Below are 18,353 nucleotides of genomic sequence, written 5' to 3' on the forward strand. Positions count from 1 at the left end.
ATTTTGTTAATTGATAAATATAAACTATTAACATGTCTATTTTTGAAAGCATTCTTACTTTACAGCATTTTTTCACACCTGCCTAAAACTTTTGCACAGTACTGTATAATATATATATATATATATATATATATATATATACACACATACATACATACACACACTACCAGTCAAAAGTTTTAGAACACCTCAATTTTTCCAGTTTTTATTGAAATTTATGAAGTTTAATGTCTCAATGTACTCTGAAATTAAAGCATAGAACAAATAAACAATTGGAGATAAAAAAGAAATCATGGAATCGTTTTGTTTAACAAAATTTAATCTAAATTTGACTCAAAGTAGCCACCTTTTGCAGATATAACAGCCGAACACACTTGTGGCATTCTTTCTACAATGGAAATCAAATATTGTTCGGAAAGTTCTTCAACACTGTTGCAGAAGTTCCCACAAATGTGTTGCACTTGTAGGTTGCTTTGCTTTCACCCTTCTGTCCAGTTCATCCCAAACCAGCTCGATGGGGTTTAAGTCTGGAGACTGTGCTGGCCATTCCATGATTTGAAGCCTACCGTCTTGTTCTTTTCTTCTAAGGTAGTTCTGACATAGCCTGGAGGTATGTTTTGGGTCATTATCTTGCTGTAGGATGAACCCCTGACCAACTAGGCATATACCAGAGGGTATTGCATGGCGCTGCAAAATGCTGTGGTAGCAGTTTTGGTTCAGGGTGCCACTCACTCTGTGCAAGTCGCTGACTCTGGATCCAGCAAAACAGCCCCAGACCATCACGCTTCCTCCTCCATGTTTGACAGTTGGTGTCACACACCGAGGAACCATCCTTTCGCCTACTCGACGGCGTACAAAAACCCTGCGTGATGAACCGAAGATTTCAAATTTTGATTCATCGGTCCATAAGACCTTCTTCCAGTCTTCAGTAGTCCACTGGCGGTGCTTCATGGCCCAGGCAAGCCTCTTTTTCTTATTTTGCCATCTTAGCAATGGCTTTCTTACTGCCACTCGACCTGTCAAACATGCAGCTCGAAGTCTTCTCTTCACAGTTGAAACTGAGACTTGCTTACTTCGACCAGTGTTAAGCTGTGCTTGAAGCGGTTGTCCTGTGAGCCGCCTATCACGAAAGCTGTTGACTCTCAGAAACTTGTCTTCTGATTCTGTTGTGGCTTTGGGTCTGCCAGACCTCTTCCTGTCAGAGTTTCCTCCAGTTTCCAAGTGACTTTTGATGGTGTAGGAAACTGTACTCACTGACACCTTGGCTTTCTTTGCAATTTCTCTAAAGGAAAGACCTACACTTTTAAGGGTTATAATGGTCTGTCTGTCTTCCTTTGTTAACCCTTTGTGGTCCATTTATTAATCGCGTGTCAGGCACGTCAGGTCTACGTAATTTTCACACGCGCAGTTAATTTTAGACGTGCTGTTTAAAAGTATTTTTTTCCCCACAGTCAAACGGGTTTAAATGGCCCTGCATATCACAAAGCACTCACTAGGCATCTCCAGCCCTGCCCCACCCTTTCGTTTGCTATAGCGTTCACCTATGTAAGAAATAAATAATAATAATAATAATAATAATAATAGTACATACCGATCAATCATCTCCGGATCACTCGTTTTATCACCAAACTCCTCAATAATGCGATCCAAGTCATTATTTTATTACTATAACATCTCAAAAAAGCTCTGCAAATGTCCGTGTTTTCAGTGCGCCGATTCAGTCAGCCAACTTGTTTACTTACGACCCGCCCTGTTATCCGATATCAGATACCATGTATGACTATTCATGAGATACGCCTTATTTTTTTTCGACTTTGCTCTTGTCGCTCCCACTCAGCAATTGAATGGTTTTCTCGGCTTTTTCCGGAGAAAAAACGACTAGAAACCCGTTTTTTGCGTTGCTATAATGATGTCGGACCCAGTCCGACAAAGGACCTGTGAGGAATAATTGCAATGTCGGACCTAGTCCGACAATGGACCGGAAAGGGTTGATTGCCTTTTTCTCGCCATTATGAGAGCAATATACTATTTCCTGCTGTACAATACTGTCCAAATAATGCTTAAGAGGGTGTAGTAACACAGTCTGTTCCAACACTGCTTTTATACAGACAGAGGGTTTGTAAGTAATCAACAAAAGTTGGGACACCTGTAGGAATTGTTAGCATCAACTTTCAAGGCTTAATTTACTTCCATTGCTGCAGAACAGCTGTAAGTTGTTAACCCATTACTTGTTCCCTGAAAAAGGCCTTTTTGTATAACTCTGAAATGTACATTATTTTTCAGTTTTTGGTAACCTAAACTTTTTTTTTTTTAACCTCTGGCAGTTTACCGCTTACCTTTGTACCATTTCAGGTTATTCACTGGACTTGAACTGCTTAAATTTCAATAAAAACTGGAAAAATGGGAGTGTTCTAAAACTTTTGACCGGTAGTGTATGTGTGTGTGTAATATATATATATATATATATATATATATATATATATATATATATATATATATATATATATATGGATTTCCCGTTTGTGGCACCGATCCCTGAACAGTAGCATTAATATAACAATGCATTGGAATCGGCATTTGACAGATTCTTTAACATATGCAGCTGTGTTTTAATTATTATTATTAGTTTAGTTGTTTTGATATAATATGTAAAAAAATAAAATAAAATAAAAGGTTTAGTTTATTTTATTCACTTTGTGCACACAGGGCCAGCACATGTACATCTCAAAAAAGTGCAGTACAAATACAAAGAGAGACAAATTTACCAAGATAAAAATAATACTACAAATGCTTTTAAAAATACCAGATTCCCATTGGGTTATTTATTTATTTATTTAAAGAGTATTGATTTTTTAGTATTACATGCAGGACTGGCGCCATAAGATTGTTATATTATGTCACGGATGAATCTACCAGTTAATCAACTAATGCATATAAAAAAATGATTTCCATTACACGAGAGTAGATGTTAAAACTTCATGCTGATTTGAACTCGGCTCTCGCCAAGATAAGCACCAACTAAGACGTAGCTTTACAGTAAACTAATGTGATCCATATGCGTCTCCATCCATTTACGTTTCCTTCCATATGATGATGTAGATATCCTTCTGTCTGGTGTTAATGGCTGAAGTGTAATGCTGGCTCCAGGGATCAGCTTATTTTGCCTCCCTGGCGCATCAGCACACACAACGGCTGCGATGCTGGCTCCGGGGATCAACCACAGTGTGGTCTCCCCAGCGCATTACTAATGTAATTAAATATTAGTCATATGTTTTGGCCACAACTATTTAAATTTAAATTCAGGATCAAAAATTTGAATCAAGCGACAGCCCAAATTTCAATATATACTTACTTTTTTTTTTAAACTTTGTAGTTAAGTCTGCATGATCTTCAAACGTTATTTGTTCATTTAGGGTTTCTTTGCTTAGAAAATACTAACCGGGGCTGTCAATATACATCATAATGTAATATAAATAGTTTGTGTATATGTAGATGTGGACACCTGCATATCATAGAAATGTACTAAAAGCACATCCCTAGTGCACAGCACAATAACCAAGCTCCATGGTTAATCTACAACACTGTTTCGTGTCAGTTTTGTACGATACAACAGCGTCACTGAGGTTGTATCTTTGTAAATGCATATTTGAGGTTTTATTTTTTCTGTTGAGATTCAGATACTCTCAAAATGTGTAAGCAGCTCTCTAATGTTAAAAGTCTAAAGTGTGAGAGCAGGGGATATTAACTCTGGGTATATTACAAAAAGCAAAACAGAGACTTACCTTATTATCCTTTACATAAAGTGCTAACATTTCTTCTCTCCCGTAGCGGTAATCTGCTAACTTATACTTTGGCAATGCTGGTGAGAGAGGAGGGGAGGTGACACTGCCTCCACTGGACAGAGCCCGGAGCCTGCAGGCGAAACAACTCTGTGAGCGACACCGAGATCAATATACTTGCTTGCGGAATCCCCCCCTTCATCTGAACAGCTTCCTTAATATTTTTTCCGGAACATTGACTGACTGTTTCCACTTGGAAAAACTTCCTTTCACTTACCAGCCTTTTTAAAAAAAAATAAAATAATTAAAGCAGACAATGAAAGAAAATATAGTTTAGAACAATGTTTTCAAAAGTTGTCAACATTCTCATTTTTTTTTATTTTATTATTATTATTTTTTAAACAAACATTCATATTCTGCTATGTAACTGCAAATTTAAATGTTTTACACCATAGTTCTTAGCATAACTAAACTACAGGTGGTCTAAATACACCACTAGGGAGAACTGGACATTGATGATGCTTGACTAGAATTGTCCAATGATATACAAACCTGTTGAACTCTGGGCAAAAAGGAAAAATAAAACATGTGCTAGAATGCTGAACACCGCCAGTAAAACTAACACACTAAAACTGAAATCAAAACACAAATATACTCACCATTCAGGGCCAAAGTTAAGTGTTTGTGTTTCTGCTGCCATTTTTTTCTTTATTTCTTGAATATCTAAAGCGAAATAAAACAAATTGGAGGTCACACAAGTTAAAGCACCTCATTTTACCTATAAAACTCAGGCATGTGGTTCAGGTCCTTGTTTAAAAGTACAGACCCGGCGCTTTCCAAGGACATATTCCCTGTTTGTAAGAGGTACTCCTAGCTGGTGTCGGATACAATAGTTCCCAGCGTACAAAACTTCCCAGTGTGGCTTCCGATTCTGATTAACGTGAAGAAAGACTTCATCTCCCAATGTCCTTGCATACTGAAGTGAAAAAGAAAAACTTCATTTCCCAGCATCCCTGCCTTTCACAGCTGCCCTGTTCACTCAATAAAATATGGACAAATAAAACAGTGTAAGCACTTTAACCGACACTATTTCGCCATTCTTTTTATAAATAAATAAATGCATAAATAAATAAATAAATAAATAAAATAATAGTAGCTACATGTTTTACACGTCTACCAATAAATATTAGCCAACATTTCATTAAAGAAACAATGTGACGAACCTGGAAGCCATACTGGGAAGTTTTGTACACTGGGAACTATTGTATCCGACACCGGGGGTACGATCGCCTGAAGGTAAGCCTCTCATCATGTGACTGGGTTCACATCCGACACCTGGGCTACAATCGCCTGAAGGTAAGCCTCTGGTCATGGGACAGGGTTCACATGCACAGGTTTTGTTTTGAGTCAACTGCTCCGTCATTTTAGCAGCATATGGGGATTGATTTTATTCTTAATACAAGGGTGGTAAAACGTGACTGGCGTGTATCTTGGTAACTGATATCCAAGTGCGGACTGTATACACGCAAACGAATATTTTTTGACATTTATTCGAATACAAAAAACAGATGTTCGTATTCGCTAGAAATTACAAAATGCCTTGCACTTATTTACCACCTCACCAGAATTTGCTTAATAGTTTCAGAAAACGGCAAATGAAAGAGCTCTTTGTGATATTGTGTGTGTAATTATATATATAATCTCTTTCCCCTCGGAGTTCCATGCCATCATCACCTTAGACACCGTTGCTCGTGAAACATCAGCAAGTTGAGCTGTCTTGGTCACTGAAGCTCCTGCCAAACGTGCCCCAACAATCACCCCTCTTTCAAAGTCACTGAGGTCTCCTCTTGCAGCCATGCTAGCCATAATTATAGGCAACTAGGCCTGTCCAGCAATTTTATACATGACCCTAAGCATGCTGGGATGTTATCTGCTTAATTAATGAATGAGCCACACCTGTGTGGAAGCCCTTGCTTTCAATATACTTGGTGTCCCTCATTTACCCAGGTGTTTCCATTTTTTTGTCCACTACCTGTATATTATATATTTTGTTGTGACTCTTATGTGGAACATAATAAACGAGAACCAAAACGGTGAGTTTTCTCCCTTCACAACATCATTTCCACGTTTTTTTTAATAATTTAGTCGTCGCCAATTTTTTTACCCTGGTTTTCTCCCCAATTTAGAATGCCCAATTATTATTCTCTGTATCCTCGGCTCACCGCTCGCAACCCCCCCCCCGCCGGGAAACAGCGGCTGGAGCACGCGTCCTCTGAAACGTGCTCCTGCCAAGCCGTCATTTTTCGTACTGCGGATCCACATCTATGCCACAAGACCTATAGTGCCGGAGGACAACACAGATCTGGCAGCTCCACTGCAGAACCACAGGCGCCCTATCGGCCACAGGGGTCGCTGATGCACGGTGAGCCGTGGATTCCCCTGCCGACCTAAGCCCTCCCTACCCGGTCAGCGCTCTGCCAGTTGTGCGCCGCCCCTAGGAACTCCTGGTCACAGTCGGTTGTGACATAACCTGGATTCGAACTTGCGATCTCCAGGTTATAGGGCACATCCTGCACTCCGTGCGGAGCACCTTTACTGGATGCGCCACTCGGGAACCCCCACGTTTTGTTTTATTTGAAGCGTTTAAAGTTAAAATTTCCGTTTTCATTTGCTTGTTCAGCTACAAAAAGGCACAAGTAAACCTCATGTTATTCCTTTATGAAAACATGAAGCTGGCCACTATTTACTGTGACGGCAATGGCAAGAATAGAAAAAAAATAAATAAAATGCATTGCCAACTTTACATACCATTTATTTCAGGAATAAACAAAACAACGTTTAACTGCTATTTGGCATCCTTTGTTTTGTAGTTCATTCACTAAAGTAAGTCCTACAGAACTTATTCTTTACTCCTGGGATATTTTTCTATTTTAACATGTTACATATTGTAAGGTCTTACTGTAAATAAAAGGCACACACAGGAGCCACGGCCACGTCCCCTGCTATGCTGTCTCTGCCTGCATTCACAGCAATATAATGGCTTTTAATACTTTTTTGAAAAACTAATATCAGAACTAATATTTAAATTATGAGCGAATATCCGAACATTAAAACAAGTGTGTTCGTCCCAGCATATAATTTTTTTTTATATATATATATATATATATATATATATATATATATATATATATATATATATATATATAAAATTATAAAAATATTGTTCACCCCAGGAATACTGTACAGCCGGGCGGCAGAACATTATAGCCGGCAGCACTTTGAACGGAAAAATAAAAACTTGCCTTACCTTAAATATAATACGACAAAGAATTTGAATAATGTGTTGTCTTTCGTTGACTATATCTGGTCACTCTTTTTTATGTTATAAATTATTTTTAATTTGTTTTTTTATTATGGTAAATTACCCTGCTTATTTAGGCACTCTGCGATTTGACTGGGGAAAGACAACGTAGGTTTATTGGAGTACATATTGATACGATATCACAACAAAAGGAATACACTTTTTTTTGGTGCACATGTATAGCTATTAAGTATTATATATCACCTTACAGTACAATAATACGACAAAAAAATGACTCAATGGTAATAACCGAAAATAATCTCAATTTTTTAATAAAAGCAGCCGGCACAAATAGTATTATGCGGTGGATTGCGCCAATCGCCTGCTTATTTTGACCCCCTGCATTCATCGTCACTATTTTTGCTTTGAAAATAAATGGTTATTTTTTTAGCAGTCATTTAACGTTTTAGCCTCTCGAAGTGCTTAACAACTCTCTGATTAGTTAAATGTTGTGTCAAGACATAACACAGCTGTCATGTTGTTCCAAGATTTTTTTTTTTTCATGCAGCAATGGTCTGCTAGAAGCACAATCAATCCTTATTGTTAAAGGCACAGTAGCTTCTGCAAGAAGGGCTACTGTGCCTTTAACAATAAGGATTGATTGTGCTTCTAGCAGACCATTGCCACGAACAAAAGAAATTCCTGAAGACCTCCGGAAAACAGTTGTTGATGCCTATCAGCCTGGAAAGGGTTACAAAGCCATTTCTAAGGCGCTGGGGCTCCACTGAACCAGTCAGAGCCATATTGTCCAAATGGAGAACATTTGGGACAGTAGTGAATCTTCCCAGGAGTGGCCGTCCTGCCAAAATCTCTCCAAGAGCAAGGCGTAAAATCGTCCAGGAAGTCACAAAGAACCCTAGAACAACATCCACGGATCGGCAGGCCTCTCTCGCCTCGGCTATGGTCAGTGTTCATGACTCCACCATCAGAAAGACACTGAGCAAAAATGGGATTCATGGCAGAATAGCAAGCAGAAACCATTGCTCACTAAGAAGAACATGAATGCTCGTCTCAAGTTTGCCAAAAAGCACCTGGATGATCCTCAAGAGTTCTGGAACAATGTTCTATGGACAGATGAGTCAAAAGTGGAACTTTTTGGCCGACATGGGCCCAGTTATGTCTGGCGAAAATCCAAACACTGCATTCCACAGTAAGAACCTCATACCAACGGTCAAGCATGGTGGTGGTAGTGTCATAGTTTGGGGATGCTTTGCTGCATCAGGACCAGGACGCCTTGCCATCATTGAAGGAACCATGAATTCTGCTCTGTATCAGAATTCTACAGGAAAATGTCAGGCAATCCGTCCGCGAGCTGAAGCTGAAGCGCAGCTGGGTCATGCAGCAAGACAATGATCCGAAACACACAAGCAAGTCTACATCAGAATGGTTGAAGAACAAGACATTTAAGGTTTTGGAATGGCCTAGTCAAAGTCCAGACCTAAACCCCATTGAGATGTTGTGGCAGGACCTGAAACTAGCAGTTCATGCTCGAAAACCCACAAATGTCAGAGTTGAAGCAGTTCTGCATAGAGGAGTGGGCCAAAATTCCTCCACGGCGCTGTGAGAGACTAATCAATAACTACACGAAGCGTTTGGTTGCAGTTATTGCTTGCTAAAGGTGGCGTAGTTCACTCAGGGTCCCTTTTATCTAATATTAGGTTTTGGTTGAAGATCTGATAACATTGTGTCAAATATGCAAAAATGCAGAAAAATCACAACCATTTCAACCTTTTTTTGAAACTGTATCCCTTCTGTCGGGAGGTTTCAACTAAAGTACCCTTTACAATTTTCGCTCCATGAATGTTGACAGTTGCAATAAAAAGGCAGAATAATCTGGGTAACATTTATTTTCTCTCCTGTTTATTTAATATATACTTTTACACAACAGTCTGGGACTGACAAATTGCTGAGACAGAAAACCAAACAGTAGGCTTCATTCTTAAAACTTTGATGCAAATAATTAAAAGATAGTATTTAGGAATCTTTAGCTTTCTATTGGGAAGAAGCATTATAAATATAAAATAGTCTGCACTGTAAATGTTTATCACGTTACTATTTACTTCCCACCGCAGCATAATTGTGTGCCGTTTAAAATGTTTACAATATCAAACCATTAACCTCAGGACAAAACTAGAATGAATTAATAACTAACTAAAAATGATCCAAAGGGACTCTGTATAACTGTCACTTTACACTTTCTGACTTGTGTTTTCCTTCATTTTTCTATATTAAGAAATGTATCTAACACCGAACACATGTTCAACCAGCCGCTATTGCCGTTAATAAAATGCAGCCGCAGTAATAAACAAAAACCGTCCAAGTAGAAGTTTTGTGATGACTATTTACGTTTACCAGAGCATTTATATTTCTAAAAAAAAAAAAACACAGAAACACTGTGCTTCACTGATACGACAACTTGAAAACAACAAAGATCACAAGCAGCACAGAGCACTCTCCAGGCACAATCGCCAGACGCTTGCTTCACCTACATATCAGAGTGGAAATCCACGCAATCGAAATCGCGCATGCGTACAGGTGGAAAATGTGGACATGATAGATTAAGTTTTTTTTTTTTCATTAGCAGTTCACTTTGAGCTGCTAAACAAAGATTAAAAAGTACACATCATGGTAGAGAATACATACAATTAAATTTCAAGATTATAAACTTTATTTGTGCATTTTCAGTTGAAGTGGTCACATCCTTACCCCCTATCGTTCCAGACTGAGCCCAGAAAATGTTAATATTTTGGTGTTTCTCCACAGTAATTTGAAATAAAAAAGTAGCACTATTTTGCTGAGCCTGTGTGAGCTAGAGTGAACACTACTTCCAGTTAGGTAGTGCCTGACAGAACTGTAGTACCAGAGTGTTGTATTTGTTTTAAAACTTGAAAGTTATTTTTCTTGTTAAATGACTTGACTAGTGTATTTCTTTAAATAGCCATTTAAAAACAGATTACAAAAAAAAAAAATGACATTATACCACAGTACGACGATAACCGTGGTATATTTGACAGTTACCATACCGTCAAAATTTGATACCGTGACATGCCTACTGGTATGTATGATTCATTGCCATACATGTAAAGGCGCGCCACGTGGAGTGCAGGATGCGCCCTATAGCTTGGAGGTCGCCAGTTCGAGTCCAGGCTATTCCACTGCCGACCGTTCCCAGGGAGTGGCACACAATTAGCCAAGCACCGCCCAGGGGGGAGGGCTTAGGTCGGCCAGGGTGTCCTCGGCTCACCGCACACCAGCAACCCCTGTGGACTGGTCAGGCGCCTGATGGCTTGCCTGTAAGCTGCCCAGAGTTGCGCTGTCCTCCGACGCTGTAGCTCTGGGTTGGTTGCATTGCAGGCCTGCAGAGTGAAAAGAAGCGATCGGCTGACGGCACATGCTTCGGAGGACAGCGTGTGTTCATCTTTGCCGCTCCAGAGTCAGTGGAGGGGTGGTAGCGGTGAGCTGAGCCTAAAATACAACTGGATATTTCAAAATTGGGAGAAAAACGGGGGGAAAAAAAAACAGGAGACACTCATTTCCACATCATGTTTATTAACATTTACCAGTCTTGATCATAGTTTTCAACAGCAATGTAACAGTTTTATATATCTGGCAGCTTTCCAATGTGTCGCATCAGATCTAGGTCATTAGCGCCATCTATAGCATGAAAAAATAAACAGCGCTATGAAACTCACTGTACGTACATAGAAATGTAAATGCGACAGAGGAGTCTTTTTCCTAATATCCTCTAAATCTAATCCTCCTCCTAACGTGTACCACACTACGGGTGAAAACCAGTTTTAAATTTCCAACAGCCAAGGCTTCCCTAGCCTTACTGACTAGCTGAACAGGTTTACACTAACCAAGATACCTGACAAAGTGAAAGCAGTGAATTGTAACAGACCTGCTTTGGAATGCCACACAGTTAAATTATGGCATTTACTCCACCATTTAAAACAATGCTACTTTGATATGGTCTGTGGAATTTATTTTTTATTATTTGTATTTTTTTTTTTTTTAACATACCAAGCAACATCTGATCAATATGCTTTACAAAATCACTTAATTAAAAAAAAAAAAGCAAGAAATGCAAAAACAGTGAAAAATAAATCTGAGATGAATACTTGTCACAGAACAATAGGTTTGGTAGTTCAGATTTATAAAAAAAATAAAACATTTCATTAATGTTTCCTATCCTATTTGGCATTTGTCACACCTAAAAAACAAATATATATCTTAAACTCTGCTAGCTAAAACCTTCATCTTGAACCACTTAATATTTCACTGCACTGCCAGTTGCTCCAAGCAGACACTCATAGGGGGCATCACCACATGCATTCTCCCGAATCCAGCACATCTATCTTCACCACATGCATTCTCCTGAATCTATCTACTGTTAAAATGTGCATCACACCTACAGAACACTTAAACTAAATCTATAGGGGCACATTGTTTAAAGAAAGACAGAAAGATTCAGAATGTAAAGCCTATCATACCTAGGGCCCTATGAAATCTGTGTTGGAGAACACGGACAGAATCGCGGAATTCACAGAGAAAAAAAAAAAAAAAAAAAAAAAAAAAAAATACAGAATTAGGCACCCGAGGACATTACCACAAATCAGTTTAAAACAAAATATATATATGTATATGTTTTAAAAATGACATTTTAATAGCACAGTGTTTGTATGACAAGAGGAGCCCGCTCCTTCTCCACCCTTGCTCCGCAGTGGTGGAATGACCTTCCTACAGATGTCAGGACTGCCCAGTCCCTGACCACATTCCGGCGCCTCCTTAAGAATCACCTCTTCAAACAGCACCTGTAGAACTCCTCTGTTTGTATCCTGGGACACTATCACCCTTCATGTAAATGTGCTTTATTTTGCTCTTATCTGCACCCTATTTTACTGCATTTAATCCTGTACTTCAGAATACTGTAATCTGCCAAGTGTTTAACCTGTAGTACTTTGTATTTAATCACATCCTGATGTAACTATTACTATTTAATCATATCCTGATGTAACTATCACTATTATCTGCTGTATTATTGAATTGTGGTTTGTCACACTTGTACTTTGCTTGAACAAAAGTTATTGTATTTCTTGCTCTTACTGTATTACTTGTATTGTAACACTTGAAATGTATTTGCTTACGATTGCAAGTCGCCCTGGATAAGGGCGTCTGCTAAGAAATAAATAATAATAATAATAAATAATAATAATAAAAGAGGCTTGAAGAAACACACGTCATGGGAACGCATGAAAAAAACGAATTTTTGCACCTCTCAGCCACCATAAGGAAATGTATGCACATGGATTAGGGAGTGGTTAACATGTAGAAAACAGAAAAGTACTGATTAGAGGAGAAACCACAAAATGGAGCGAGGTAACCAGTGGAGTACCACAGGGAGAAGTATTAGGTCCTTTGCTTACTATACCAGAATCTAAATCATTAGGTAGCAGGTAGAATAGCAGAGGACCTAATGCTGATCCCTGGGGTACACCACTGGTTACCTCGCTCCATTTTGAGGTTTCTCCTCTAAATCGGTACTTTCTGTTTTCTACATGTTAACCACTCCCTAATCCATGTGCATGCATTTCCTTGAAACCCTACTGCTTTCAGTTTGAGAATTCTTCTTTTATGCGGGACTTTGTCAAAAGCTTTCTGGAAATCTAAATAAACCATGTTGTGTGCGTTGCAATTATCCATTGTCGATGTTGAATCCTCAAAAAAATCAAGCAGGTTAGTTAGACACAATCTCCCTCTCCCAAAACCACGCTGACTGTCTCCCAGGATATTGTTACCATGTAGGTAATTTTCCATTTTGGATCTTATTATTAGTTTCCATAAGTTTACATATAATAGAGGTTAGGCTTATTGGTCTGTAGTTACCTGGTTCGGTTTTGTTTCCCTTTTTGTGGATCGGTATTACGTTTGCAATTCTCCAGTCTGCAAACTCTCCGTGCCAGGACAGTGAAGTCCTGCTTTCGTTACATTTCTTAAGACTGTATTCAACAGTTAATTTGGAGTTTTTTTTTATTATTTAATACAATCTAATGCGGCTAGTAGTACAGAGATTTAAATGGCAGCATTTCTTTCTCAATCTAGCTACGGTACTTTGGTTTTACATGACTCCATTTTTGGTACGTGTTAAAAAGTGGTATACAGTGCACTGTTAAGAAAGCTTTCGGTCTTTTACGTCATTTATGTAATTTAGCATATTTTCCCATTATTAAGCAAATAGCATGACTATTTATCATATGCAATTCTGGGGTCTTGTAATTTTTTTGTTTTTTAATCTTGTGCAACTTTGTGGCGTTCTCATTTTGTCTTGTTCGTCGTAAATAATTTCTTTTTTTTTTTTACTATTAACGACACATTGTTTGTATTATGTACAATTAACTTGTGGCATTTGCTTTTAGTTTTCCTACAAACCTTATGATTGCACTTGTACCAAAATCTGACCGTGTACCATTTTCTGACACACGGGTCAGGTTTTTGTACCACATTCTGACACTACACCGATACAACATCAGAACTACCGTTATTTCTGCCAAGAATTAACCCTTTGCGGTCCATTGTCGGACTGGCTGCGACATTGCAATTATTCCTCACAGGTCCTTTGTCGGACTGGGTCCGACATCATTATAGCAACGCAATAAACGGGTTTCTAGTCGTTTTTTCTCCGGAAAAAGCCGAGAAAACCATTCAATTGCCGAGTGGGAGCGACAGGAGCCGAGACAAGTCGGGGAAAAAAAATTTTTTTTTTTAAAAATAAGGCGTATCTCATGAATAGTCATACATGGTATCAGGTATCAGATAACGGGGCGGTCATAGTAAACAAGCTGGCTGAGTGCGTCAGCGCACAGAGACTATCATGGACATTTGCAGAGCTTTTTTGAGATGTTATAGTAATAAAATAATGACTTGGGTCGCATTATTGAGGAGTTTGGTGATAAAACGAGTGATCCGGAGATGATCGATCGGTATGTACGACTATTAAAGACTGGTGGAGAGCATGCCAAGACGCATGAAAGCTGTGCTTGAAAATCAGGGTTATTCCACCAAATATTGATTTCTGAACTCTTCCTAAGTTAAAACATTAGTATTGTGTTGTTTAAAAATGAATATGAACTTATTTTCTTTGCATTATTCGAGGTCTGACAACACTGCATCTTTTTTGTTATTTTGACCAGTTGTCATTTTCTGCAAATAAATGCTCTAAATGACAATATTTTTATTTGGAATTTGGGAGAAATGCTGTCAGTAGTTTATAGAATAAAACAAAAATGTTCATTTTACCCAAACACATACCTATAAATAGTAAAACAAAGAGAAAGTGATAATTTTGCAGTGGTCTCTTAATTTTTTCCAGAGCTATATATATATATATATATATATATATATAAACAACCGTCAGAAGAAACGCTTGTCATTAACTTTCTTACCCCCGTGTTGACTGGATATAATGCCACGCCTACTACAAGCATGACAAACAGAATTCATCAATCATGCGCCAGGTCGACCGAGAATAAAACCCGCCCCAGTGTCAATCTTTGTTGCACCAATTAGAAAAGCTACTTGGAGGCAACTGTCAAACCCCTTCCTTTTTATAATATCCGCCCTTACTGTGGCACCACAGCAGGCGGATACGCGACGGACTGGCTGTATATGATAAATTACTAAAATGAATACATAAATATGCGTTTGGTGAAATTTGTCACGTGACTGATTATACATCTAGCATATTATTCAATGTTTAACCACTTCTTTAGGGTTTATACGTTTAAAATTCCCATACCTAGTATCTATCATTGATTCGTTCTGAATACTTTATACCCACCCCAACTACTGAGTGGTAGCACATTCCTACATTTCTATTAGAGACTCCTCTTGTGAGATTTAAAAGAAGACTACAATTAGGAATGGAGGCTTGTTCGCAGGATTTAAAGCTGTATTACAGTTAAGATGCGGAGGATATAAAACAGAATTGCAAATTGTGGCGAAATATAAAAGAATTTGGCTGTGACCACAAAAATTTAATTAATTGTGGAAGACAGCAAAGGAAAGAAGATACAACTTAAGTGTGCAAGTCTGTCGAATTACTACTATACATACACTACCAGTCAAAAGTTTTAGAACACCTCAATTTTTCCAGTTTTTATTGAAATGTACGCAGTTTAATGTCTCAATGTACTCTGAAATTAAAGTATAGAACAAACAAACAATTGGAGATAAAAAAGAAATCATGGAATCGTTTTGTTTAACAAAACTTAATCTAAATTTGACTCAAAGTAGCCACCTTTTGCAGATATAACAGCCGAACTATCAAATATTGTTCGGAAAGTTCTTCCCAACACTGTTGCAGAAGTTCCCACAAATGTGTTGCACTTGTAGGTTGCTTTGCTTTCACCCTTCTGTCCAGTTCATCCCAAACCAGCTCGATGGGGTTTAAGTCTGGAGACTGTGCTGGCCATTCCATGATTTGAAGCCTACCGTCTTGTTCTTTTCTTCTAAGGTAGTTCTGACATAGCCTGGAGGTATGTTTTGGGTCATTATCTTGCTGTAGGATGAACCCCTGACCAACTAGGCGTATACCAGAGGGTATTGCATGGCGCTGCAAAATGCTGTGGTAGCAGTTTTGGTTCAGGGTGCCACTCACTCTGTGCAAGTCGCCGACTCTGGATCCAGCAAAACAGCCCCAGACCATCACGCTTCCTCCTCCATGTTTGACAGTTGGTGTCACACACCGAGGAACCATCCTTTCGCCTACTCGACGGCGTACAAAAACCCTGCGTGATGAACCGAAGATTTCAAATTTTGATTCATCGGTCCATAAGACCTTCTTCCAGTCTTCAGTAGTCCACTGGCGGTGCTTCATGGCCCAGGCAAGCCTCTTTTTCTTATTTTGCCATCTTAGCAATGGCTTTCTTACTGCCACTCGACCTGTCAAACATGCAGCTCGAAGTCTTCTCTTCACAGTTGAAACTGAGACTTGCTTACTTCGACCAGTGTTAAGCTGTGCTTGAAGCTGTTGTTCTGTGAGCCGCCTATCACGCAAGCTGTTGACTCTCAGAAACTTGTCTTCTGATTCTGTTGTGGCTTTGGGTCTGCCAGACCTCTTCCTGTCAGAGTTTCCTCCAGTTTCCAAGTGCCTTTTGATGGTGTAGGAAACTGTACTCACTGACACCTTGGCTTTCTTTGCAATTTCTCTAAAGGAAAGACCTACACTTTTAAGGGTTATAATGGTCTGTCTGTCTTCCTTTGTTAATTGCCTTTTTCTCGCCATTATGAGAGCAATATACTACTTCCTGCAGTACAATACTGTCCAAATAATGCTTAAGAGGGTGTAGTAACACAGTCTGTTCCAACACTGCTTTTACAGACAGAGGGTTTGTAAGTAATCAACAAAAGTTGGGACACTGTAGGAACTGTTAGCATCAACTTTCAAGGCTTAATTTACTTCCATTGCTGCAGAACAGCTGCAAGTTGTTAACCCATTACTTGTTCCCTGAAAAAGGCCTTTTTGTATAACTCTGAAATGTACATTATTTTTCAGTTTTTGGTAACCTAAACTTTTTTTTTTTTTTTTTAACCTCTGGCAGTTTACCGCTTACCTTTGTACCATTTCAGGTTATTCACTGGACTTGAACTGCTTAAATTTCAATAAAAACTGGAAAAATGGGGGTGTTCTAAAACTTTAGACCGGTAGTGTATTTTGACAGAAAAAAACACCCAAGCATTTTGGACAGTAACTAGAAACAATAATTTCATATAGTACAGTCGCCACCACTTAGAACAGGTGTGTTTGTGTTAACATGATTCACCCGCAGTAAGCGATGGACGGTCTAAACTCCCACACAATAACCTGACATTCTAAATATCCCCCAATCACCAGTACAGTAATCAAAATAAACAAGTGTGCATGCGGTTACAAATCTTTATTAGCGGTAAAAGACTGTTTGGAATTCTGCTTTGCAACTGTACCTTTTTAAAAAAAAAATTAATAAAAAAAATAATGCTTAGTCCCAAAATGCCAACTCCGTACCCAGTGCCTAATTCCACGATTCCGTCCATGATTCCGCGACCGTGGAAAATCAGTAGACCTAGACGCTACATTAAATCCAACGATGAACTGCAAGTAGAATATTATTCTGATGCTTAAAAAAATCCTAAATAACAATGATAGTTTAATCCTAAATAACACTGATAGTTTAAAATACTATTATTATTATTTAGTAGTAGTTTAGAGTACATGTAGCCTATACAGTTACCAGACTAACATTCACCCTAAGTAATGCTTTGTAGTTGGTTTCAGGCTGACAAAACTGTAATATAGGGGTATTTATTATTTCGTAAGAAAATAGTATTAACCAGGTAACTTATTGTTCAAATGCAGCATCGATGTGCGGTTAGATACAAAACTGCCTCTACGATGTCTCTGCTCCGTCTCTGTCTCTTTGGCAGCTTGGCATCACCTCAGATCCTCCTCTGTAGCTCACTTGGTCAAATCCTTGAACGTAAACAGTTTCACTGAAAAGCACTGGTTGGTTTTAAAACCAAGACTAGACAAGCAACGACAACAACCTCCCTAACTTCCAAAGAGTTGTGGGCTCTCTAAACGTTAAGTGGGAATTACCTTTTGTAATTTGTTGCTCTGTTTGTTTATCTTAATCTGCATTGGTTGCGGGTGTAGTAGGCAGCATTTTGAAGCTGGAATTGATACTGTGCCGTCTTGTTTAGTAACAAATTCAAGTTTGACTGAATTTCGTAACCAGATATTTTCATGACGTTTTTGTTTGAACAATTTAAGTTGGGCTGCATTTTTAATCAGTGAATGCTTAACCCTTTGCAGTCCATTTTTTAAGTGCGTGTCAGGCTCGTCAGGTCCAATTTATTTTCACACACACAGTTAATTTTAGACGTGCTGTTTAAAAGTATTTTTTTTTCCAGTCAAACGGGTTTAAAAGGCCCTGCTTATCAACAAAGCACTCACTAGGCATCTCCAGCCCCGCCCCACCCTTTCGTTCGCTATAGCTTTCACATATGCTAAGAAATAAATAATAATAATAATAATAATAATAATAATAGTCGTACATACCGATCAATCATCTCCTGATCACTGGTTTTATCACCAAACTCCTCAATAATGCGATCCAAGTCATTTTATTACTATAACTCAAAAAAGCTCTGCAAATGTCCGTGGTATTCTCTGTGCA

At 38.6% G+C, this 18,353-nt stretch overlaps 1 protein-coding gene across 10 annotated transcripts in view; it reads right to left on the reverse strand.

Annotated features, from left to right (window-relative positions):
• Nucleotides 1–18,353, reverse strand: part of gigyf2 (GRB10 interacting GYF protein 2) — a 129,256-nt gene that overhangs the window by 99,912 nt on the left and 10,991 nt on the right. For all 10 annotated transcript variants that reach the window (XM_034038386.3, XM_058990018.1, XM_058990020.1 and 7 more), the window contains 2 exons: nt 4,439–4,502; nt 3,783–3,912 (listed from right to left, as the gene is read on the reverse strand). In XM_034038386.3, coding sequence (XP_033894277.3) covers nt 3,783–3,912; nt 4,439–4,479 — 171 coding nt within the window. In that variant the 5' untranslated portion in view covers nt 4,480–4,502. The remainder of the gene's footprint in view (nt 1–3,782; nt 3,913–4,438; nt 4,503–18,353) is intronic.

Source organism: Acipenser ruthenus, chromosome 17 (genome assembly GCF_902713425.1).
Source record: "Acipenser ruthenus chromosome 17, fAciRut3.2 maternal haplotype, whole genome shotgun sequence".
NCBI classification, from domain to species: domain Eukaryota; kingdom Metazoa; phylum Chordata; class Actinopteri; order Acipenseriformes; family Acipenseridae; genus Acipenser; species Acipenser ruthenus.